This window comes from Pteropus alecto, unplaced genomic scaffold (genome assembly GCF_000325575.1).
Source record: "Pteropus alecto unplaced genomic scaffold, ASM32557v1 scaffold164, whole genome shotgun sequence".
Lineage (NCBI taxonomy): Eukaryota > Metazoa > Chordata > Mammalia > Chiroptera > Pteropodidae > Pteropus > Pteropus alecto.
The window spans coordinates 7,277,810-7,302,717 of NW_006439568.1; the positions used below are offsets into that span (position 1 = coordinate 7,277,810).

The window sequence follows — 24,908 nt, forward strand, 5'->3', positions numbered from 1 at the left end:
CTGAACCCAGTTGGCAAAGTGTGAGCTTTATTATCTGACCCAGAGGGACAGACGACCTCTGAGTCCAGACATCTCTATCCGCCAGTACAGGAGAGTAGTTATGGCTCACCTCTTACTCCGGCTAAGAGACCTAAGAGGAAGGTTATCCCTAAGAGGAGACAGGAAAGACCAGTTGCTCCTCCAAAGAAAAGAAGAAGAAAATTACATAGGATGGATCATTATGCCGTGGAAACTCGTCAGGACAAAGTAAGTTTATCTATTGTTCCAAAGCTTTGTGGCGGGCAGGTCTGAGTTGGTTTCCTTCGGTGCCTTGGTTTGAAAATCAGCTGAATTAAGTTTCAGAAAAACTCTGGTGCATTGTCTTTGGCTTTAAGTCCAGAAGAATCTGATACTTCAGAGGTTAACACTGATGTGAAGACCTCCTGAACTTTCAGCAAGACAGGAAAAAAGAGCCTTTTACTTTCTTTAGAGTTAGTTGCCCTAAAACTAGTATTTATTTAGACTTGAGTGAATGTTGAGAAGGTTATCAGCTTTGCTTACACTGTTTGCAGAATTTGTTACACTGGTTTGTAGCCTTGGTTCTTGAGAACAACCCAGCTAGGGAGCTGGGGACAATCCTCAAAGATAATGTAGGTTAGCGCTCAATAGAAAATTCTCTTAGATTCGTGGTCTCTACCTTCAGAACTCAGGAAAGGTCTTAAGTTATAGACGGGGAATAGCTGAGACAGAGAACAAGAGGAAACAATGGATAGATAGAGTTGTGTGTGTTTGCATGTAGAGATAATGAGTACTGTCTAGTCTTTTCATTATATTCAGAACAGACTATACGTTGCTAATTTTCTCAAAACCTTCTGAGACCTTCAAGCATGATCTTATTTAGGATTGTCTGAAGTAATCATGAAAAGGCAGGTTCAGGATTTTACCCACGTTGTCTTGTTTAGTAAAGGAGAATAAGTCATTGTCAATGATTTAATATATGTTGTGTATTTGGTTTTTCTGTGTGTAGGTGAAGGTCTTAGAGGAGAGCACGGTTTTCTCAGAAGCAAGTACCACTCGGTCCCCCATCTGTTAGTCCCTTCAGGTTATGCTGCATGTATCATTCTGAAACTTTCACTTGTGGCTTTCTCCTTGGGATAGAATTTGAAATACTGATTCCTGTCCCAAAGAAAAACAAGTTTACAACCCACTTTACTGAAGACATGATGTGAGGAAAGGTCTTGAGTCATCTGAGAAGATAATAGAAGATCATATTATGTGTCTGAATGAAAATTGATAGGAAGATCTCTTTTATTCTTATCTCAGTCATGTTGGGTGTATGAGTGTATTGTAGCTAAATTGCAAAATTCATCTAAAGTACTGTTGAGTCTTTGTGTGTTGAGATGTTTCCTGACAATCTTTTCGGTGCACAGAGATGAGGGTGAGAGAGGGAGAGAGTATGTGGGAGCTGTTAGAAATTTCTATTCAAAGCAAGAAAATGAGAGGTGAATTATGTTTTGAGGCTCTGGAAATGTTCTTCAGAGAACCGAGTTTTCACTTTTTATTAGGCTAAATAAGGAATCTTCTAGAACAAGCTCAGTGGTTCACGTCTGTTTGTTAGGACTCTTGTAGATTTTTATTTACTCAATATCTGCTTGAAAGGGATTAAACTGAGAAGCAGCAACTTGTTTTTCAGAAGAAGTTCTTCTGTTAAGACTCTGTTCTCAGAAATTGACAGTTATTGTGAACATTAGGTGAACTGCACTGTGTTGTTGATGTGCTGACTTAGCATCTGGTGAAGGTTACTGTTTAACCTCAGAACTGCTTTGGATTCACTCAGCCTCCATCTTCTTGCCATGGTTCAAAGTCTAATTTGACTTCACCTAGGGAACGAGAGACTTAAATGATCCATCTGACTTTCTGCTCACTCTCAGAATTCTTAGATTTGAAGAACATTGTTACATTTTAGAAAAACCGTTCCATCTCTAAAAAAAAAAGAATTGCCCTTAATATTTCTGATATTTTAATAATCAAAGTATCACAGAAGGGATTGGACAAGGAGAGGTTTTATGCTCCTAAAAGAATACAGATTAAAGTGCTTAGACCATATTCCCATTGAGAAGGGCAGGGATATCTCCCTAGACAAAGCTCTGCCTCTGGGCCTGAAGTTTTCTTTCCAGAATGTTCTAGGAGTAGAAGATCTATGAGAAACCAAAAGGAAAAAAAAAAAAATCTGCAGGGACTGATTTGCTCCTTTTTCCAGATGACAAATCCTCTGAGGGAAATTGACAAAACAGTGGGGCAATTAATGGATGGACTGAAGCAACTGAAGCTGCATCGCTGTGTAAATGTCATCTTTGTCGGAGACCATGGTAAAGCTTTGTTTCTTCTTTGCTAATAGGAGAGATTCATGGATAATGTTTCTGAGGGTGTTGAGATAAGGAACCCTGCCGCTCAGAATCCCAGGTCGCGTTCTTTCTTTACCTCCTTTTCCCTTTCTTTGGGATAGAGAAAGCAATCGAGCCATAACTCAAAACTATGAGAGGATCTGAGGTGACGCTGAGTTCATTTTGATCAAAACCAAGGACTTCCTGTATCTTCCTATTTTTTTTTTTTTTTTTTACAGAAAAAGCCTTTCTACAAAGATCTGTCCCTTATTAAAGTTTTGCAGACTATTCATTTGTGATATTAATAGCTTCCTCTGTGAATGTGACATATCAGATAATATTACCCAATCCCTGATAGCTGCATTCCCAAAAGGAGCCCACAGAGTTTATGTGGCTAAAAATAAATATTATATGTGATAAAGAGACAGAGACATAGGATTCTTGTCTCTGGCATACAAGTAAAATTATTTCCCTGCATTCACTGAGAGGATTCAAGATGAAAACCAGAGGACCCTGCTTCAGTGGAAAAGACTATTGGAAGAAGAAGCAGTTTAGGAAAAAGTTTTACTAAATCACTGTGTTAAGTAGAAAAAAATTCATGACCCTTTTTTGAGGTGATCAAGAGCATCATAAACATTATATGATTACAGTGCTGGATGGGGGGCCTTCAGAGAGCATTCTTATTTCACTAGTGCTCAGACTGAGTTCTAGAGAGTGCCTCCTGCATTTCAGAAATATCAAATTGAAATAGCAACTCTGGAATATGGGCTTGCTCCCCTCTAGGACAGGGTTTGGAAGAGGAAAATTGGTTGACTCTTTCTTTAGTAGTTTTGTTAAGAACAATAGGCAGATCTCCCCAGTGAAAGCTTTGCTCTGGGCTTGAAGTTTTCTTTCCAGAATGTTCCAGAACATCTCTGAAAAAGTTTTTAGAAAATTGCTGTGGGACTACCTTGCTCTTTCACAGGGACTAAATGTGACCCTCTGCAAAGTCATGCTCCATGAGTCTGACTTGGTGGAGAGCTGCAGATAGGACAGAAATTTGGAGCAGGTGATTCAACTGAAGTTGCCCAGAGGTATCAAGAGCATCTGATCACAGGTTAGAGCCAGAAGTCTAAGTAGATGGGTCCCAATGAATCACATGTTGGAGCACTATAAAGGTCTTGCATAGACGAATATGTTGTCTTGCCAGTGTGTAGGCTTCTGGGATGAGTAGGCTGCTTTGGTTTTGGGAAGCCACAGTGTCTCTTATGTAAAAGTTAGTCTAGTCTAGTTCACAGCCTGGGCTTTGGAGTAGAATGAGTTACAATAGAATTCAAATTGCATTGCACCCTTGAAGAGCCATCTGTAGAATGAGAACACTCACAACACCTATACAGAGTTAGTTCAGAGGATGAAGGGGGAGGATGCTTCAGAAGCACTTCACGTAAGGTCTTTAAGAGCAAGAGAGATGGTTCATCATTGGCATAAGTGACTTTCTAGAAATGTAAGAAATGGAAGATCCTTCTGGTCTTCCATTAATATGTATTTGGAGGCTTCCTCTTTCTGGGTAAACATTTTGCTAGAACACAGTAGCTGTTTATTGTTTTTATTTTTTTTCCCTGAGAGTTTAAATGTTAAAAGGCAGGATATATAATGTTTGTGCTATGTTTGGATATGTTTTTTTCTCTCTTCATTTCAGCTTGTATTTAAAAAAACAAAAGACGGGAGGTGGGGGGCGGGTGGTGTTTGAGGTATATGAATCTGGGATTCCAGAAGGTGATAATTTGAGTTTTACTGAATCTTAGGATGTCCTTTACAGAATCATTTATTTTCCCCCTCTTGGAGAATATTCACGTCAGATTGTGCAAATCAATATATTAAAACTTCATAGTTCCGTGTCATCTCATAAATTCTGAAAGAACAATCAAGGTCTCTACCAGCCTCCATAGTCTATGATTCTAAGACTTGAGTTTGTTTTTATTTATTTATTTTAAACATTGATCAAGAACATTTCCTTGGCAGACAGGAAACAAATCTTGGGTGGGAGAGGGGTATTTGTTGGTTTAAAAAGTTCCCTACCTAGACCCTTTTCGTGTTCTAGCTGCTAGCTTTCAGTTTTGACTGATTACATTGTTTACAACTATATTCAGTGTTATTTTGTTTTCCAGTTTGGGTGGTCATCGGGGCTAACATTTTTCTTCCTCATCTCTTGTTGCCAGTATTGTTTTGTCAGTAACATCCAAGGCCACCAGTGGAGACAGAGTGAGGACTAGTGATTATATACTCAAGTCAGGAGATATATTAGAGAGAAAACTGGAAAATCACATTTTGTAAAAGAGACACGGAACTGTCTATTCCAGTTATTTACACCACCCCCAGCTGGGAAGAGTTTGAAGCAATCTAGGATTTTTTTTTTTTTTTTAAAGAATAGATCTTTTTCATAATGACTGTGTAAATAGATTATTTTAAAAATTACGGTTACTTCCTTTGTCTTGCTGTTCTTGCTAAATGGCATAAAATGATAATTGAGATGATGTATTTTCAACCTTCTAGTGCCGCAAGATAATATGACTAAATCAAAGTCTAGTGAAAAGATTATATAAAAAAAGCATTTAAAAATTTAAAGTCAATTTAAGAACCCTCAAAAGAGAGAGATCTTTGCATGAAGCTGTTAAAAAGTAATTAAAGAGATGCCTGGATATTATCTTCAGTGTCTGTGTTAAGATTTTAATTTTAAGATTGCCTGAAAATCCTTTTTTTCCCCTTCCCACAGGAATGGAAGATGTCACATGTGATAGAACTGAGTTCTTGAGCAATTACCTGACTAATGTGGATGACATTACGTTAGTGCCTGGAACGCTAGGAAGAATTCGATCCAAATTTAGCAATAATGCTAAATGTAAGTCAATTCTTAAAATACTAAGTTGGTAGAGTGCTAATATAATGGAATAGGTATGGCTTTTTCTCTGAAGCTTCTCTGAATACTTGGGTAAAAATCCTAGCTCTGCAACCTCTTAGCTAAGCGACCTTGAGTAAGTCATTTAAACTCTAAGCTCCAGTTTTGCATCTGAAAAATGGGAATGATAATAACAACTCCTGCACAGGACTGTCGTGAAAATGAAACTATGCGTATCACTTAGAGTGGTTCCTGGCACATGATAGCATTATATAAATATTTGCTTTTGTTTTTATCATGTAGAAAATACACTTAATTTTGAGGCATGTGGATAACCATAAACTTCTGTTTACAAGAGAAGAGCTTTTCAACAAGAGATTCAAGACTTGCTCTTTAGTTGAAGCTCTGGAGTCCATGACAGGGCCAACAGAACCACATTTGGACCCTGAAAGTTGCTAGGACTCCGGTTGAAGGGGACCGTTCACTTTTGTAAAAGTGATGGACAGAACCCAGGAGGAGAGACTCTTAAGCCCTTGGGAAGTAGCAGCTATTTTGAAAGATTAGAAATAAAATCAGCAGAAATAATCTTATCACCTATGTTTGACACATTCAAGTTATGAGATGCCACTGACAAGAACATTAATTTAAGGACTAAAATGTTTTAGGTGCTGCTGCCCACCTAACTTTTGAGAAGTCCATGGTTTTATTGGAGGCATGCTGCATTTTAGGGGAAAAAACGCTTTCGGGTTTTTAGCCTTGGGAATAAGAAACCATTGGCACTAAGCGTAAAGCTTTGGAAAGTTAAGTTTTTTTTCCCAAACTACGTTTCTGAGTCAACACAAATGGGAACTGTTCCAAGGTCAGCTCCAGGCAACAGTTATAAAATAAACAAAACACCAGTGTTTCTGCCTTCTCCTTTTCAGTCCTTTCTGTCCTGTATGCCCTCCCTTCTCTGCTCACTTGAGATAGGCAGGCCCTCGCCAGAGACAGAATGTGAGTCACTTACGGTCCCTCTTGATTTAGTGTTTGCATTTTAGGGCTTATGCAAGAAAGCTTTTGTCTATTTTGAAAGGTATTTTCAGATATCAGTAACTGTAATGGGGAGTTTGTTTTAGGGGAAAAAAAAACTTTCTTGGAGCCAAGGGAATAATAACTACCAAATAATGAAATGTTTTGTATTTTGCAAAACACTTTATTTATGTGATTTCGTTTTGTGAGAGACATTAGGGCAGGTGATTAAGGGCCCGGGCAACAGTGACAAGATGTCTGGGCTCAGACCCCAGCTCTGCCAGGTGCTCACTGGGACTTCGGGGAGCTACTCAAACACTCCAAGCCTTAGTGTCCTCATCTATAAAATAAGGGTTGTTGGGAGGAGTAAATGAGAGATTACATATCGCTTAGATCAGTGTTTAGCACATAGTCAAAGCTGTTTAAATGTTAGCTATGACATATACACCACCTTATTTAATCCTCCCGAGAGCCCTGTATGATAAGTATCATTATCCCTTTTACAGACAGTGGAAATCAAGGCTGAGAGAGAGGTGAAGGAACTGGCTCAGAGTATAACAGCTGGCAGGTGGCAGAGCTGAGATTTAAACCCAGATTCTCTGTTTCTTAACCACCATCCTGTGCTGGGGGCCTCTTCCCCTCACACGACGTGGGCGCCCTCAGCCTGAGAGGACCAAGTGCTTCAGACTGACGGATCAATGTCCCAAACGTAGACTTGGGCGTTTGTTACTTCCCAGTAGTTCTCTGGGATTTATCAGAACATGAGATCGCCCTATGCTTTTTATTTTATTTTTCATTATTAACGAACATGAAGTTACTCCGGTTCTTTTGAGGACTGTGGTTTATGAGGCCACAGAGTGTAGAGGAACAAAGCATGGCTTGCTCAGTCAGAATGCTGGGGTCCCAGTGTCAGCACCCTCACCTTCCAAATGCCCATTGACTTAGTGAGAACTCTAGCCCCTGCCCCAGAGTTGTTGTGAATGACCAGGGAGAAAGATGTCTTACTTATAGACAGACTACACATGGTATGGGCACAATTTGAGTTAACCATTATTGCTACCATTATTACAGTCACGTGCTGTATAGGGCTGGGTTCTGAGAAGTGTGTCATTAGGTGATTTCGCTGTTGTGCAACCATCACAGAGTGTACTTACACACACCTAGGTGGTACAGTCTGGTACACACCTAGGCTATGGGGCACACCACTATCGTATATGCGGTTTGTCGTTGACTGGAACACGTTATGTAGCGCGTGACGGTACTTATTTGCTTTCCATGAAAATACGCCACTGAAATTTAACCCTAATTTAAGTAGAATAGATTCCACTGTTTAGCATTGGATTTTATAGCTTTAGAACGAAACTTCTGAAAATTGTCTACGAATCGTGTGTACTTACACTGCAAGGCAACCTTATTCGTGCATTTTTATATTTATTAACAAATGTGTATCGTGTGCCTCCTGTGCACAGGCCCAGGGCATACGGTGAGAAAGGACAGAGAAGTGACTGCATCATGACAGTTGGTATCTCTTCTGAACTCTGCTTTCCTTCTCTGCTGATTCTATAATAACATACTGAAGCAAATTTTTTGAAAACAAAACAAAATTCAACCAACCTACAATCTCCTCTTTCTCCCCACGCTCCCCAAAAGGGGACCTTCAGATAATACAATCCTGTCCACAGTTTATACACAACCATCATTTACATAGTTTTGCTTTTAGATAGTCCAGGGTATTAACTAAAATATCCTTTGTTTGCTGGTAGTGAAAATAAAGGAGGTGCACACACATGTGTGTCTGGGGCAGCTACCTATGTAATTAGACCCATGATATTACCGAGGAAACAAAACTCCTTTTAGAAAACATAACTCAGTGGATTAGAGATTCATCTTAAAGTGGATGATAACTTGTTTAAAAGATCTGCAGATAAATAGGAAGTTACATGAACAGACACAAATGCCCAGTTTAGTTCCTGATGTTAAATTGTAAAGAAAAAAGAGAAAAAAAAAAAAGTGAATCCAGGCTCCAGAGAGACCATTTTGAACCATTTGGGGGAATTTAAAGAAGTAATTGACTTCACCATATCCTGGTGCTCTGAAAGGATTTCCGTTTGGTAGAGAAGCCCCGGATCCAGCAGGGAAATTTACTGTAGGAATTGTTCCACTCGTTTAACTGCTTTTCACGTACTGAAATATTAAATGCCCACACACGATTTACATTTATTTAAAACAAAACACTAAATTGATAGCCCTTCTGGGAGGGGAAAGAAATAAAGGATTGAGTCTTACAGCAAAAAGGATTTATCTTCGTGATTACTGTCATCTCTTCTGAAAATTTTCTCCTTCTCTCTCTGAACAGATGACCCTAAAGCCATTATTGCTAATCTCACGGTAAGTCCTGCCAGTCACCAGGCTTCTGCTTGGGAGCAGCCTCACACACTCATCTCTGTGTTCACCTCTCCTGTGGGGCGGGGGAAACATTCTCCTCGTTGCCCTGCTGTCCTGTATATTTGTTCCCCTGGGAGCTTTCAAAACTTCTGGCCTGTGGACAGCTGCAGGCTCCCTAATGGTCTTGGAAATGATACAAGCTGACAATATTTGATCTTTCCATTAGTACTGAGAGTAAACAAATCCTTACTCTTTCTGAACCAGATCGGCCCACCACCCAGGATAGAGGCCTCAGAGCCTCACAAGGGTGTAATCACAGAGGCCTGGGCATGCGTTCTACGCCCCTCCCATGCTACCTCCCAATCCTGTGACTTGAAGCTGTTGGGGAGAGGTCTTGGAGCTTGAATTGCTCTTAGTGATGGTCTTGTGAGTCAGGAATGTATCTTAAAAAATTCCTCCTCCCCTCTGATCACCTTCCATTTCCAAAGTTATCTAATCCTCTTTAACCTACTTGTTTTCAGTTTATATTATTTGATAGGGTGTAACAAATTTCATTTATTCACGAACCAAACTTTTGTTTGGCTTAAAATCTCCTTCAACTTTCTAGAGAGAGGCTATCTAAGCCTTCTTATAGAAGACATTCCATCTAAAGTCCAACTTCCATTTATATTTCAGTGTAAAAAACCAGATCAGCACTTTAAACCCTACATGAAACAACACCTTCCCAAACGTTTGCACTATGCCAACAACAGAAGAATCGAGGACATCCATTTATTGGTGGACCGCAGATGGCATGTCGCAAGGTAACTTGGGAATTGGTTGTCCCTGGTTCTCATCTTCGTAAGCATCCCTTTGGCCATTCGAGTGCTCTAAGGTGCTCAGCCATCATAAAGAGAAATCTCAGTTGGACATCTCACTGTTTCCAAAGATTTTGTATGCTAAGAAAACAGTTAGCGCTGAGACAATGCATCTTTAATTTTCCGGGTCTCAGTGTCTCCCTGTGGTCTCTCAGTGCATCTCCGTGTGTGTGTCTCTCTCTCTTTTTCAGTTCTTTAATTCACATTCTAGCCTCTATTTTTATTACTTGAGTAAGTCCGAAGTATGACTAAGACTCCGAACTGATTTGGTTTCAGCTGACAAGCCTTAGCTTGTAGGGATGTTGATAGAGGAGTTCAGAAAATGTTGGTAATCTTAAAACCTCTGTTCCTGTGGGCATGTTTTATTTGGCCTTAAATATTTCAGATGTTTACCTTTTTTTGAACTACAAAGGAATCCAATATTGAAGAGACTATTCCTTGCTCTAGAGTCCTTTGTAGAATGTCTCCCGGAAGCTCTCACCACCTCCAAAGGGTTAATCATTAGAAGTTTATCCATTTTCACACAAACCTGGCAGCAGCCCTTTCCCACTTGCTAGTTTCGACTTTCTCCTTAAGAAAAGTGCTACGAATCAGTCTATAGTAATAACTGAATAACTACAATGTGAACTCTAGCTAGGTACTTTAATGAGTTTACCAGGGAGAGAAGATAATGAAAAATTGCTCATTCTCCAGAAACTTATATCAACATGGAACACCCCGAGAGACACATGACAAATACCTAAATATCCTACTATAATCGTCGGGGGTGGGATACGTAGAGTTAAATATGTAGGATTATGAAGAGAGATGTATGAAGACCAGAAATTATTGAAATCGTTCAAAGCCGACGTGGGGAGTCTTCACGGAAAAGTTACAAATATATGACCAAATGGCTTGGCTGAGTATGTCCTCTGCAGGAACATTTATACACAGGGTGACTTTGAACAGATTTGGCGCAGTTGGTGGGTTTATATGAAGTAAACCTGGTTGGCGAGTAGAAGTTAAATGAAAGATGATGACAGTCGAGCAAATTATCATAGACAGAACCAGACACTTTAATTAGCAGTAAATCTTTTAAACTCTTGCATCGTTGGGTTATTACATGTGCGTATCCTATTATCCCAAGCCGAAAGTACTTTTCCTAAGGATGGGGACCCAAATGTTTAATTTCTTTATTTCTCCCCAAGCACTTTACTTCAGTGCAATGTACCCTATAGATATGAGGGGAATATTTGTATTAATAAACATGAAAGTTTTTTTTGCAAAAGTGCTCCATGACACTTAAGCAAAAGGTGTCTTCTTGTCACAAGGGAGATCAGAGGGTTTTGATGTATAGAGAGAAATGTTTTCATTTTTTGTTTGTTTTGAGATAGTACCTAGGTGAGCCTGGGCTTTTGTTAGATTCGTTGCTATTAATGTTAGGTTTTCCACTAGGTTATAGTCTCTGGTTGCATTATATCAAAGGTAAGTTTGTATGCGAACATTTCTATAGACTACAGATCTCCGCTCATTGATGAAACTTGACATATTTAAAAAATGCCTACCGTGTGTTTGGCATTGAGCCTAGTGCGGGGTATATAGAAGTAAACTGACAAACGGTCTTAGAGTGGAGAATTTAATGACTGTGGAGCTGAAGCATATAGACAGACAGAACATTACCTGTGATGAGCACTTTGCTCAGTGCGAGTACTATATACAAGGAGAGCACCATGACTTCTGTTCAGAAGTCCTCATTAGTCCTGGGCTCATTGTCAAAGCAAAGGCACTTGGAAATGAACAGCATCCCCTTTTCATCACCACAGGAATGATGCAATTAAAATAGAGATAAATATGCTCGCAAAACCCACTTCTTAGAGATTCTTTGTGCACCGAAATTGGCTATTTATCAGAGTGATTTCATGAGAAATCCTGACTGATTATGCAATTGTTGTGATGTAGGAAACCTTTGGATGTCTATAAGAAACCATCAGGAAAGTGTTTTTTCCAGGGGGACCACGGATTTGATAACAAGGTCAACAGCATGCAGGTATGATCACAGAACTGGGAATTGGAAGTGTGTTTTAGTGATTCTCAGAAGGGATGAGGGATGGCGGCGTGAGTGACGCTGCACGGGAGTCATAAGGAGGGGAAGGGTCACTACTGGAGAGTAGCGATGTCTAATTGTTTTTGTTTCCTTACCTTTTGGAAGACTGTTTTTGTAGGTTATGGCCCAACATTTAAGTACAAGACTAAAGTACCTCCATTTGAAAACATCGAACTTTACAATGTTATGTGTGGTAAGTCACTGATTTAATAAAAACCAACGAAACAATCTTGAGTTAACATATGAACTTCCTCAGTGTCGGAGAAAGAAATGAGGTGTCTCTTTTCCAGGACCACCTCATCTCCCTGCAAACTAATGCTGTAACTCGCCCATCGGTTTGGAGGACAGCATATCATTCCCTTCTATGGCTTCTTTGTCTTCGTCCAACAGTTGACTAATGAGGAGTTTTCATGGTGTTGCTGTTGGCAGCCTTTGGCTGCTCCAACATAGCATTACAGTTTGACACCGCTGGTCAGGGACCTGGTGAAGCGAGAGTCCCGTACAGAGCTTTCTCCCATCTCCATCTCTCACACTGCAGCCCAGTTGAAATTTTGCCAGCTTGCATCCTGGCCGGCTGTTTATGTGCTCCTAATTATTTTTCTTTCTTGCACTTCTAGTTGCTCAATGAGGACAACTTTTCCTATTTAATAAGGGAGTGCCAGTCTGGTGGTTAAAGGGGGAGTCTGAAAGTCGGGTCTCCTGGGTTCTCTTCCCATCTTGGCTGCTAACTCTCCCCTGTCCCGCCTCCCAGCTTAGGCAAGTCACTGTGTGCCTGCTTGGCAACCATTCACTCGCTATGAAATCAGCCTGTTCATTTCACAGGGGCACTTCAAGGCACAGGGCCAAAGCCTCCTCTTGTCCCTGTACTTCTGTGGAGTGCATTGGAGGTTATTTATTGATTATAAATCTCATTTCGAAATTTGGTATAGAAAGTTCTTAGAGATGCTGAAAGGCAAGAGTCTGATAGTCTTTAGGTTGTAACTCACAGACATGGGCAATTGCTAGGTAAAGCCCTATTCCTTTACTTTCTTTTGGGGAATCTGTCTCTCTCTCTCTCTCTCTCTCTCTCTCTGTCTCTGATCAAGCAATGAACATGCTATTTCAGAAAGCTGTGGCAAGACATCGTTAGGCTAGAATGATTGAGGCAGTAAGAAGGTTTTTATCTAATTCGATTTTATCCAGTTCTGATCAGCATTCAGAGTTTTCAGACCCTTGGAAGGTGATTGTTTTTGACTCTCGCCATATCTCATCAAAAAATGTTTACAAAGCACCTGGCTTCTTTTCTTCTCATTAGATCTCCTGGGATTGAAGCCAGCTCCTAATAATGGGACCCATGGAAGTTTGAATCATCTCTTGCGTACTAACACCTTCAGGCCAACCATACCAGAGGAAGTCACCAGACCCAATTATCCAGGGATTATGTACCTTCAGTCTGATTTTGACCTGGGCTGCACCTGTGATGATAAGGTAGAGCCAAAGGTAGAAATAACCTTTATGTTTGTCACGGAGGAGGTGGTTGGGTGTAGAGTAGGGCTGTTCAATCGAACTTTCTGTGCTGTGTAAATGGTCCGTATCTATTCTGTCCAAAATGGTAGTTACTGGCCATATGTGGTTTTTGAGCACTCGGAACTAAATTTTTAATTTTGTTTAACTTAATTACTTTATGTCGAAAGAGCCATATATGGCTTGTGGTTACCATATTGGACAACACAGGTATAGAAAATGAAGGACAAAAAGCAGAATTCATAACGCTATATTGTGGAGTCAGAATTCCCAGCCAAAGATCTTTTTCTTTTTTTCAATCTGGGTCACGTGTCTGTTAGTCATGGTCCCAATAGGAAAAAAAAAACGGCCCATGCAGAAGAGGTTTTTAAAGAGACTTTCAAAGGATTGTTTCAAAAGTGTTTAATGAGAGGACTGTTAACAAAGGCTGAGCAGAGTAGAACATCACTGAGGGAAGATGAAGTGCCCTGGGGCTAGCAGGGTGCCTGTACTAGCCTCAAATAATAAAGGGGCAGGGGGAGCAGTTACCAGAGCACTGGGGAAAGCTATGTAGGAAGGAACTATGGAATTCAGTAGATGGATGCAGCTAATACACTGCAACCTTGTAGTGAGGAAACCAGGGGAATAAATAAACCCTGTTTTCTTTTTTCTCCTCTAATTCCCTACTGGTGCCTCCCGTTGCTAGAGCCAAACAGGAAGCCGGAGGGCAAGCTTGCTCTTTTGATGCTGTCCTGAGAGGTCTGCCCCTCAGGGCACAGGGCTGAGTAGGGAAGGGTGCAACATGGATGGAGGTGATGGTGATGGTGGTGGTGGTGCAAATAAAGACTACGCAGCACATCGTGTTTGGACAGTTTTCGAATACCAAACAAACTACAAGTGTTAAGCAATAATTTGTTTGTTGAATTTTCTATTGGTCAGAGACCTTTATAGTTGCCAGTCAGTGCTTCCGATAGCAAGAAATACCCAGTGTTACCACACCGAGTTTATGCCAACATAAAAGAAAGAAATCAGTTATTTTTGCACTTGTAGTTTTATTATGGGTAAATCTGTGATCTTTCTATTAGATCTCAGAGAAATGGAAAACAGTTCTCCCAGTGCCCCACCTCCATCCCCTACCATTTGCTACCTTCCAGAATTCCCAGGGGCTTAGGAGCCAGTTTGGGAAGCTCACCACTGGAGGAATCAGTTTGCTCTTCTTCTCCTACCTACTTTTGCAACTGACAAGAACCAATGAGAATAATTACTCGAAGGCAGGTAATTCTCAGAGCTCAGCTCAAATTGCACTGCTAAAGTCAACAGGAAGTGGTCTTCAGGTAGATTCCAAATATAACTTTTGAGCACTCTATTAGTTGTATCTTGTTTTCTAAATTACCTTTCTTTTAGAGAATAAAAAATATTTTGGATATGTTATCTTAAGCCATATAGGAGGAATTATGGATTGTCTTTATTTTGTCTTTAGTTTCTCCAAAAGACTACCTTACTTTTCTTTAAAAAAAAAAAAAATGCAGATATATTGAAAAGGTATAGAGATTAATCACATATACACATCATGAGAAAGAAAACATTACGAATTCAGTGGCAGCTCCACGTGTACCCTCCCTCCCCCGATCCTACTTCCTCCCTACCCCAAAGGTAACTCGTATGCTGAATATAGTGTGTATAATTGTCACATAGTTCTCTATACTTTTACTCCATACACGTGTACCTCTTAAATGATACAGTAATTAATCTATAGTATAGTTCCCTAAAATAACCTATCGTATAGTTTTGCATATTATAATTTTTCTGTAAGTGCTATTAAACTGTATGTGTCCTACAATTAATTGGCTCATCATCATGTTTTTGAGATTTATGCATATTTACTACGTGGTTTTAACTTGTTCATTTTTACTGTTACTAGTTAATATTTAATTGAAAAAAATACACCATAGTGATTTTATTTATTTCCCTATTTGAGAACATTTGGTAATTTCCAATTGTTAGCACCTCCAAACAATGCTGCGATAGACATTACTGCAAATGTCTTTTCATACGCATATGCTGGATATGTCTCTCAGTTGTATAGTAAGGTACAGAGTTGCTGAGCCATTACTTTTCAGCTTTGGAAAAAGCAACTTCATAAGTTAATTTGGGAATCACTTTAAAGTACATAAAAGATTAATCTGAAATATTGAGGCGCTATTCTGATTAATTTACATATATGTGCCCCAGAAGTCATCATTACCCGCACCAGAGGTTGGTACCATATTATTCACAGTTTTAAGAAAAGGAGACAGAGATTAAAGAAGGGGGTCAAATATATGCTGATGGCAGGAGATCTGACTTCGTGAACACACAGTGCAATATACATATGAAGTCTTATTGAATTATACACCTGAAACCTAGTTTTATTAACCAATGTCACCCCAATAAATTTTAAGTAAAAAAGAGGGTGCCCATGACCATAGAACTACCAGGAAGTGGAGCCTAGAATGTTAATTTGAGATAAAATTCCTCTACACAGCTTACACTATTAATGGAATTTAGGATCTTGTTTTGAACTTAGCAGGCTCCTAAGTAGAGATAAGGGTACAGGAAAGAAATAAAATTTCTGATTTTTTTTTCTTTTTCTGGTTTTCACACACGAAGAACAAATTGGATGAACTCAATAAACGCCTCCACATAAAAGGATCTACAGAAGGTAAGGGGTTGATGGAAAAAGCAATCAAATTAGTTTTATTTTCTAGTTTTTGAAAATCGAAGAGACTTATTTACTTCAAAGTGTAAGCACAATATTTTTTAAAACTCAAATTTGGATTGCAAAGTTACTTTAATATCCATCTGACAAAGGATATTCTTTATTCTATGTACACAGATGCCAGCTGTGTCATAGTCAGAAAAATTTTATACCCATTTGTTTTTTTTTTTTTTTTTTAATCAATAGCTTCTAAGCCTTTTGGAAATCAAACATACCATTGTGTATCTGATGGGTCATATGTTAAGGTGCTGATGGGAACTTCTGTGACAGGACAGGACCTGCTATTATAAATAATAGCAACTCGTACATATACTGTAGTTCACCTGCATGGAAAGTCAGTGTATATGTTGTGAGGAGAGAGAGAAGGAACCAAATCAGAACGCCTTTTCCACATAAGGATCGTCTTGAGCCCTACCTCCTCCTTGTAATCTATGTACAATGATAACATGCATGTATTAGTCAACTTCTCCAATCTTGGGATGATAAAGAAATCTCAGTGATTTGTACCAAGAAAGCTGCCTGTCTTGATCACATTTCAGTATGCCGACTGTAGGCTAAGTATGGCTCTGTCCCATATGTACTCATTCTGGAATCCAGGCAGAAGGAGCAACCCCGAGCTGCACAATGCCCTTTTCGTGGCAGAACTGTGCCATGGGTCTCAACACTTCTGCTTTCATGAAGTATTTGTCACTTCCACTCACAGTTCACTGGTGAGAGCAGGGTCCATAAAAACAATGGAGTAGAGAAATATTTTTTCAACAAGGACACTGTCCTGCAAGTCACATGGCAATGGGTAGAAGGATATAATCCTTTACAAAAGGGTAGTGAATAATTAAGAACAATAATGTAATCTACCCCCACACGCCCTTTTTTCTGGTTTTGAAATTCCAGAGAATTAAAAGAAATTAGAAGAGGAGGGAAAAGCTTTTATGCATGTCATCACAGTAGATGGGATAGCATCTTGTAACAGCAAGGGAACAGCTAAAAGTTTATTAAAAAGTAAATAGGACTCAAGTACAGCAGCCTGAAGTCATGCAGTAGAGATGCAATAGTCGAATTCTCCCGAGAGCAATCTTTGAGTTATTAGCTTACATATGGTTCTGTTTATCATATGTGCTGTTTCCAATCTGATTAAGTAAAGATTGAGGAAACCAGTAGAAGATTTTATTTATTTCTTTTCCCTCTTTATAAAGATCTTCATCTTCTTTCTTCTTCCCTTTCTGCATCGCCACCACCCCCCTTCTCTCTTTGATCACAGAACACACAGACTCTTCGGCATGTAATTGGATGACCACAGCTTTGAAGATAGGATTTAGTTGGTGGAAGGTACACAGATCCTTCATAAACTCTAGAAGTGATTTGAAATGTTTGACATCTAACCCCTAGTGTATTACAATGTCATTATAATCAGAAAAATTGGAATGTCACCAGGATCAAGAGATGCAAAGTCTCATGATTGGAGTTTTTTGAATATATGGTCACCAAGGCAGAGAAATAAAACTGAGATGTTTCTCTTCTAAAAGTCGCTAATGAAATAGTTAATTATGATACCTTTACATCGACTCCTGTGTTTTTGCTGATTCAAGCTCTGGCTCTTCCTGGTACTAAAACATTCCCATCTGGGGGAAAAAGATTCTGCATTTAGTTTCCTGGTGGCAGTGTGCTCATGTGACAAAGCCAGTTCCACAACTTGGCATAAACAGCACCCTCAAACTTCTGAGTATGAAAAGAAGAGGCGTCTTCTAGGTGAATCACTGCCTTTCAGAGCTGGAAGGTCCTATAGTGTGTGACCACAGACATCCATTGCTCAGAGGTAGACATAAGTGTCTTACTTCAAGACGATTTTACATCAATGAAACTTAAGGCTTATACACGTTCATGGCAATGGACCCTCATGGGCATTTGTTGAGTGCCTACCCTGGACTGGGAGCTGATTTCTCTGAGACATCTGGTTCTGTCAGCTGTGTCACCGACAGTTCCCTGGATATGACTTCACATTGATGGCATAAAATATTAGGGGAGGATCATGGTAGCACATTCATTGCCTTGGTCTGTTCGTGGCCTATTGGGATAGCCTTTAATGATGCAAGAGAGACTTAGCAACTATTACATGAAATAAAAATAATTATATATCATTGTCGTATTATGCGTAAAGCATTTCCTTGTTTAGATTCTGGAAGATGTATAAATCTCAGTTTTCTCTCTCGTGTCTCTTGGTCTTTGTCTTCTTAAGGATCCTATCTCAGTCATTTCTTTAGCTGCAAAGTGACATTTTCTTGGTCAGAGTTCTTTCAAATCTTTATGGTGTTTCCTGGGTCATAAATCTAGACTCCTACCTGAAATATTCAGTGTCTGCTCCATGAGACTAGAACCTCATGAATTCGAGTCACTGTGTGTGTTGAGTGCATGTGCATGCTATGATTAGAGTAATTGCTTCCCGTTTCTGGATAGCTTTGAATATATATTGAGGCTTTTAAACCATTTCCTAGACCTAAAGTGCTATACAAATGTAAAGTTGTATTATTTGTATTTCTAGTTTTTTTTAAGCATACCTGTAGGTAGCTTACATAGGTGCTTTTTTTCCCCCCATAAACCGTATGCTATGAACATTCCGTTTGTAACATTCATATGTAGCTAATGTCATAGGCCATAAAAACACTCATGCAACTGTGCAAAACACACTTGTGAACGCTGTACATAACCGTATTGAAACAACCCAAGGGATGTTTGAAGTAACAACGGAGAGGTATATTAAATTAACCTTAGGCAATATTTTGCTATAAATATTTAAACCGTATAGAATCAAGTTTTTTCCTTAAATGAAGAGAAAAATACATAATCTTCAAAAATAGTGATCTAAACTGTTTGTTAAAGCCTTAATATTTCTAGATATGTAGTGAATTCTGGATCTTAATTGCATGACTGTTCTTGTTTCTGAATCACGTATACTTAACATCTTGGCAAACTTACTGTGCAACGAAAAGTCATTTCTTTGAGACATTGAATCAATGGATTAATGAATGAACAAAATGGAAAATTTTAATCTCTCATTGCAAACAATTCTGGAACTATAGCCAGGTATTCACTGTAAGAATAATTGCACTATTTATTTTTACCTTAGTCTTTATTTATGTTGCTATAAAAATGTTTTATATTTTCGTAGTCAGGTTCACATACAATATTAACTTTGTGAAAAAAAGGAATTAAAAATCATTTTAACACCTGTATATGTTTGGCTCTGTCACATTTGAATAAGAAAAGTGACTTAAACACTGATAATCCTTGTTAACTTTAAAGCAGAGTCTTAAATATGACTACAGTAGGAATCTCCTCTGTAGCTTTTTTGAATTCTGAAATGTTTCTTGTTTTTGTTATTTCCGAAGATGTTAGTTGTGCTAAAGATGTTAGTTTTGTTATAGCGTTTCCGTGTATGTTTTGGAGAAGACAGGAAGAAATCAATACATAGTGTAATTATTCATAATTTATAGTAGGATTCAAGATGAATTGAATGGACCAGACACTGAATTTTAAAAACCTTTATCTACCAATATTCCTTGTTGATACTGAAGTAGAACATATATATCCTTTACTAAAACCACTACAACTACAACTACTTTGGGTCAAGACTAGCTTTACATAGTTTGCCTCTAAACAGTGCAACATCCCAGTGAGATGTGAGGCTTTGGGGAGGTCAAGGTACAAAATCACAGAATCTCTGTTACAGAATCACAGAGCTGTAAAGAGCTGAGATGAGATTTGACTCTGGTTCTATATGATACTAAAGTCCCTGTGCTTTCCTGTGAAAAAGCTTCTTATTCTAGGAGTTGGAATAAAGAGACTATGTCAGGAGAGAATCTTGGTGCAAAATAGGGTTTGGAAGTTGATTCTGAGGTACTAGATGTTTTGATACAGATTGCTTTCCTCAGTAGTCATGACTCAGGCAAAGCTCATACCCAGGACTAGCTGGTTCTTCATTGAGATGTGCCCTCCATTAGAATAACCTGGCAGTCAGCATGCACCTGTAGACTATTTTGAAAATGCTGAGAAGAATAATGGACAAGGAGGATGGAAGCCTAGATTTTGGATGTTGCCATGTAGCTGAATTATCTTTTACAAATCGTGAACCTCCAGTTCCTTCTCAGAAAAGTGAGGATGATATTGATCTACTTAGTCTACCTCTTAGAGTTATAGTAGGCAGCTCACATCAGGAGGCTTGTTCTTTAGAGTCGTAAAGATGGCATTTTAAAAAATAGAACAAGCATTCGACAAGTATTTACCAAGTAGATATTATGTGCTTGGAGATAGGGATACAATCGTGAACAAAACAGATAAAAATCTCTGTGCTTATTGTTATTTTATTGTGAGATTTAACCAGTTGATGAATTACAACATGGTGTTTTAAGGGTTGAGATAAGAAAGGACAGGATACTAAAAGAGGCGTCAGATCTACTCCCAGAGGAGGTTGACACGGCAGTCACTGTAGTAGGTACTTGCAAGGCAAGGTAGGAGATAGGATGCAGGAGAAAGAAAGACCCTGGGCAGAGATTTTGTGGTAAAATGTAAGAGCATATTATTATGGAAGTGAACATTTTATAAAAACAAAAAGGGGAGATTTTCATGTAGGCACTTAAGTAAGCCAATTAAGCTGTGGGAATATGAATCAGGAAGCTGAGGAGGGAAAAGAAACACAAACTCGAGTCTGGACGACCAAATTTTGGAAGATGAAAAGAGCGAGAGCTGAGCAAGTCCACGCCACTTAAAAAGGTTTCGCCTCACAGCATTTTGCCAAATGTGGTATCTGGAGGAGAACATTGGTGTGTACCCAAAACGCCAGAGACTATTGTAAACAGGGACCGGGGATGTGGGATGAAGGCCTTGTCTGGAATTCCATGGAGTAGCAACCTAACCTGAGAAGACATGGACTGTTCTAGACCCATTAAGGAATCAAGACAGACATACTTCTAAAGCAGAGGCATGCAGGCTTGTCTCCAGGGGGGCTGGTCTTGAGATGAAGAGCTTATGTGTCCAAAGACTGAGATGCAGGTATCCTCATGGCTCCAGTAGAGACTTTTGCTAAACAGAAATGCAAATGGGTGGCTTGCCCACGATGTCATAAAGAGTAGCAGAGTTAAGCTGTGACCAAGAATCTGTGGTTCTTTGATACTTTGATAAACTGAAAAAGGAAAATCTAAATTTTGATTCTGGATTTTAAAGTTCGTGTTTCTTACTGTGAAGATGATGTCACCCCTTTGTTAGATGAAATTATGATGCTCCAGGGAGACCCAAGGAGATTCTTTGGGTCGGTTGGGGAAATTGGTTGGGTTTTAGGAAACTGTCGAAACCATTGCATTGTTTTTCCTTCATGCCATAAATGCACAGTTAACGATTGAGAAGAAGTTAGTCATACAGTGATATATTTGTCCTGCAGCTATGTGCCAAAAACTGCAGTTGGAAGCTATGAAGTGCACATTTCCTGAAGAGAATTGAGTCTATACATGCAGAGCAGAAGAGTGAATAGAGATAGGTAGCTAAATTGGGGAAATCTTTCAGGAGAAAGTAAATCTTAAGATGTCTCTTCCACTTTTGTCCCCTCACTTCCTCTCCTCGTGTCTCTTCCACGAGGGCTGAACTATGTGATCATTTTATTTGCCATCTATTTTTGAGTATGGAAAGAGGCACTCTTAACAATTATGCTAGGGTGACAGGCATACACTGGGATGTGGGGTCCACCTGGCTTAGCGTCACATGTTCTGTGGGGACTGTACTGATGCCAATAAATGAGGAGGACTAGAGGGGAAGACAGAGTTGGTGGAGTCTATAGATTGTCCAAGATTATTGTTTGGTGGCTGCTCTGAAGAGGGGTATTGCATGGAGAAATATGGCTGCTGTTCTGTTGTCCCTTCATGGAATAGATTAGATGCTAGGTTTGCATTTGAATTTGGAAGAATGTGTTTGGTAAGCATTAAAACTTGAACGATAAAAAGAGAATAGCTTCTCAAAGAATTTTGATACTTCTGCTTCCAGCTGAAACCAGGAAGTTCAGAGGCAACAAAAATGAAAACCAGGAAAACGTTAATGGAAATTTTGAACCTAGAAAAGGTTTGGTTTGAGTTTCAAAGGAAAGTCTCACTTGGTTTACTGCCCCAAGTACTACTGTTATGATTTGCTGGCTTTTTATTTGTTCATTATATTTCTTTTATATAATGTTATCATATTATGTTCTGATTCTTAGGGATGGGTCCCCAAATTTGGCAGCTTAACCAAGGCATTTACTGCAGTGCTGAAGCCAAACTACCCAGACAGGCTTGTGCTGTACCAGTGTGGGCCGCCTTGCCTCAAATCTGCAGTTCTACTTGGGGAGGGTCTTGCAAATTATTCTACGAAGAGTTTCCTCTGTTACTTGCATAGAATAGTAATACTTTAATTAAAGCAACATGTATAAATAATTTAATAAGTGATTGCCAGAACTGATTTTCTCTAATAAAAATAATCATAAAAAATTTTTTTGATTATCACTTAGGGAATTGTGCATTGCCTAATTGTGCATTATCAATACCTCAATCTTTAAATATTTTGGTCTGTAGGACCCCAATTTCCAAGAATCTATGGAAGTTCTGACTTTAGCCTATCCAAAACGGGCAGGTCAAGCTCCAGCCATTTATTGTGGGTGTGGAATGAAAGTTTACACACTAAACTCCCATCTCTTCTTACAAGAGTAAGGTTTCAGATCTTTTATTTTTCCTAAAAGGAGAGCTTTCTCTTGGAGGTCTGGATCTACATTCTGGGGTCTTAACTGAGTTCTTTGGTAACTGGAGACCTCCCCTCTTCTGTATTTAAATGACACTCTTGAATTCTAATATATTTTATCTATACATGTTCCTTTAAGTTCCTACTTAAAGAGTTTTCCTCTGTGTGACAAAGCTGCTTACTTTAAATGCTCATTACTACTCACTGTTTATGCTGAAGTAATGCATATTTGAGTTGCTGTTTGCAACTAATGATCAAAGGGTGCCTTCCTCTTAATTAAATCATCGGTTAATTTGATGAACCTTTTCAGGAGTCAAATGAATTCTACAAAAATCAATCCTATTGACTTCTCATTCAGCTGAACCCTTTCAAAATTTACTAATCATATTTTTCCCCCCTATACAGATTAAAATTCTTTATAACTGAAAAAAGGCATTAAAATAAGTATGACATTTACATTATAGTTTTGGTAACTGTAAGCTTTGACCCATGCTTAAGTGATCAGATAAACCACAAAAGTATTAGGAAAACTAACTTGATTAAATTAAGGAGAAGGAGCTCTACATTATTAATAAGTAAACAAGCAAATTTTGGACAACTGGACTCTCTTCCAATATTTAACATTTGATATAAAGGTTAATTCGTGTTTTAACACAGTTTATTTTTTCTTTCCTAGAGAGACACCTCCTCTATGGACGGCCTGCAGTGCTCTATCGGACTAGATATGATATTTTATATCATACTGACTTTGAAAGCGGTTATAGCGAAATATTCCTGATGCCACTGTGGACATCATACACTGTTTCCAAACAGGTCGTTGAGAAAACTGAGTTTTATAAAAATTCTTGATGTGTTAATATAATAATTGCTTGCTTAACAGAATTTTGTCTTAGAAAAGATTTTAATTTTTCCTGATTAAAAATATTCAATGTTGGATCTATTGCATGATATTTTAAACTAAATTTTATTCCATGGTGTAATAACTTCATGGTAATATGTGAAATATTGAAAGGCTCCTAGTAATTTTTCTAGTTTCTTTTGCTCTGCTTGGTATTGGCCAATAGTTATAGAGCCCACCAAGATTCGTTTGTTAGTTTTAATAGACTTTAATTTTCAGAGCGGTTTTAGGTTCATAGCAAAATAAAGTGAAAAGGACACAGAGTTCCCATATACCCCCACCCCCGACATGCAACATAACCTCCCTGCCCCCACTATCAGCATCCTATCTGTTTTTTAATAAAAGCTTCATGTTGGAGTTTCAGTTTTGATGAAAATGAGATAGGTAAGTTTCTATCAAGAGTTAGAAAAAATCGTTTGGCAGTTGGGAATGTGTTTTTAATTTCTGAATGCAAATGAGTACTTCCCTTACCCCAAACACAGCTTCTTGTTAATGTGTGCTGTATGCATGTGTGTATGCACTGGCACATGCAATATGCATGCAGTCTTTCTTTTTATATACATAAAAATGTCTATATAATTTCTCAGAGTGTTATTTTTTTGTCTTCTCTAGAATTCTATTCATTATTTCAACAATGGGATTTCTGCTTTATATTCTGCTTTCTATATTGCTTTATTTAAGACTTTATCAAGAGAGTTCTGCTGCTAAAGAAAAATAAGAGTTTGAAAATTACTGGCTTACCGTATTTAAAACTGAGGCCTTTTTGAAAAATTTTTTTAAGGAGTCAGAATGTGAGAATATGAGCTATAGTAAAAGCTAGAGGGGTTTTGATTCTGGTTTCAGTATTTCCCTGTTGGTTTGACATTGTCTTTGCAATGACGCTACTGAATACCTCTGACTCACTATGCAGGCTGAGGTCTCTGGCATCCCCGAGCACTTGACCAATTGCGTCCGGCCTGATGTCCGTGTCTCTCCGAGTTTCAGTCAGAGCTGTTTAGCCTACAAAAATGATAAACAGATGTCCTATGGATTCCTCTTCCCTCCTTGTAAGTTATAGAGTATCAGGATCTGATCATCTTAGAGGGATGTAATTTCGTAGCGTCTAGAGTGTGCAACTTGGTATTTAGGACCAAGTGGTTTGCAGGTTTTCTTCAAAATGAGTGCTCCAGAGATCGAAGAGATAAACGTCTATGGGATCCTTCCAAAACTGGCCAGAAAAGAGACCAGCTTTTATAAATTCTCTTCTCCAGGGGATTTCTAAAGTGCAAGGGAATATTCTTTGCACCCTTCACATCATTAATTGAGAATCTGAAAGTGAAATGGTAAATTATTAAGACATGAATCGTTTAAATAATACCATACAGGTGACCTCTTAAGAATACATGAAACCCTTTAATTATCTCTCATTACTTTGATGACATTTTTTAATGTCCAAAATTACACTAGTGAAAT

At 38.8% G+C, this 24,908-nt stretch overlaps 1 protein-coding gene across 5 annotated transcripts in view; it reads left to right on the forward strand.

Moving 5' to 3' along the window:
* Positions 1–24,908, forward strand: part of ENPP2 (ectonucleotide pyrophosphatase/phosphodiesterase 2) — a 96,998-nt gene that overhangs the window by 61,492 nt on the left and 10,598 nt on the right. For 2 of the 5 annotated variants that reach the window (XM_025050163.1, XM_025050162.1), the window contains exons 12-22: positions 2,240–2,348; positions 5,116–5,241; positions 8,603–8,634; positions 9,307–9,434; positions 11,427–11,514; positions 11,677–11,764; positions 12,866–13,050; positions 15,703–15,754; positions 21,836–21,910; positions 23,235–23,371; positions 24,367–24,502. In XM_025050163.1, the coding sequence (XP_024905931.1) occupies positions 2,240–2,348; positions 5,116–5,241; positions 8,603–8,634; positions 9,307–9,434; positions 11,427–11,514; positions 11,677–11,764; positions 12,866–13,050; positions 15,703–15,754; positions 21,836–21,910; positions 23,235–23,371; positions 24,367–24,502 (1,156 nt within the window). The remainder of the gene's footprint in view (positions 1–2,239; positions 2,349–5,115; positions 5,242–8,602; positions 8,635–9,306; positions 9,435–11,426; positions 11,515–11,676; positions 11,765–12,865; positions 13,051–15,702; positions 15,755–21,835; positions 21,911–23,234; positions 23,372–24,366; positions 24,503–24,908) is intronic. The other 3 variants (XM_025050164.1, XM_006916592.3, XM_025050165.1) reach the window with 3 other exon arrangements.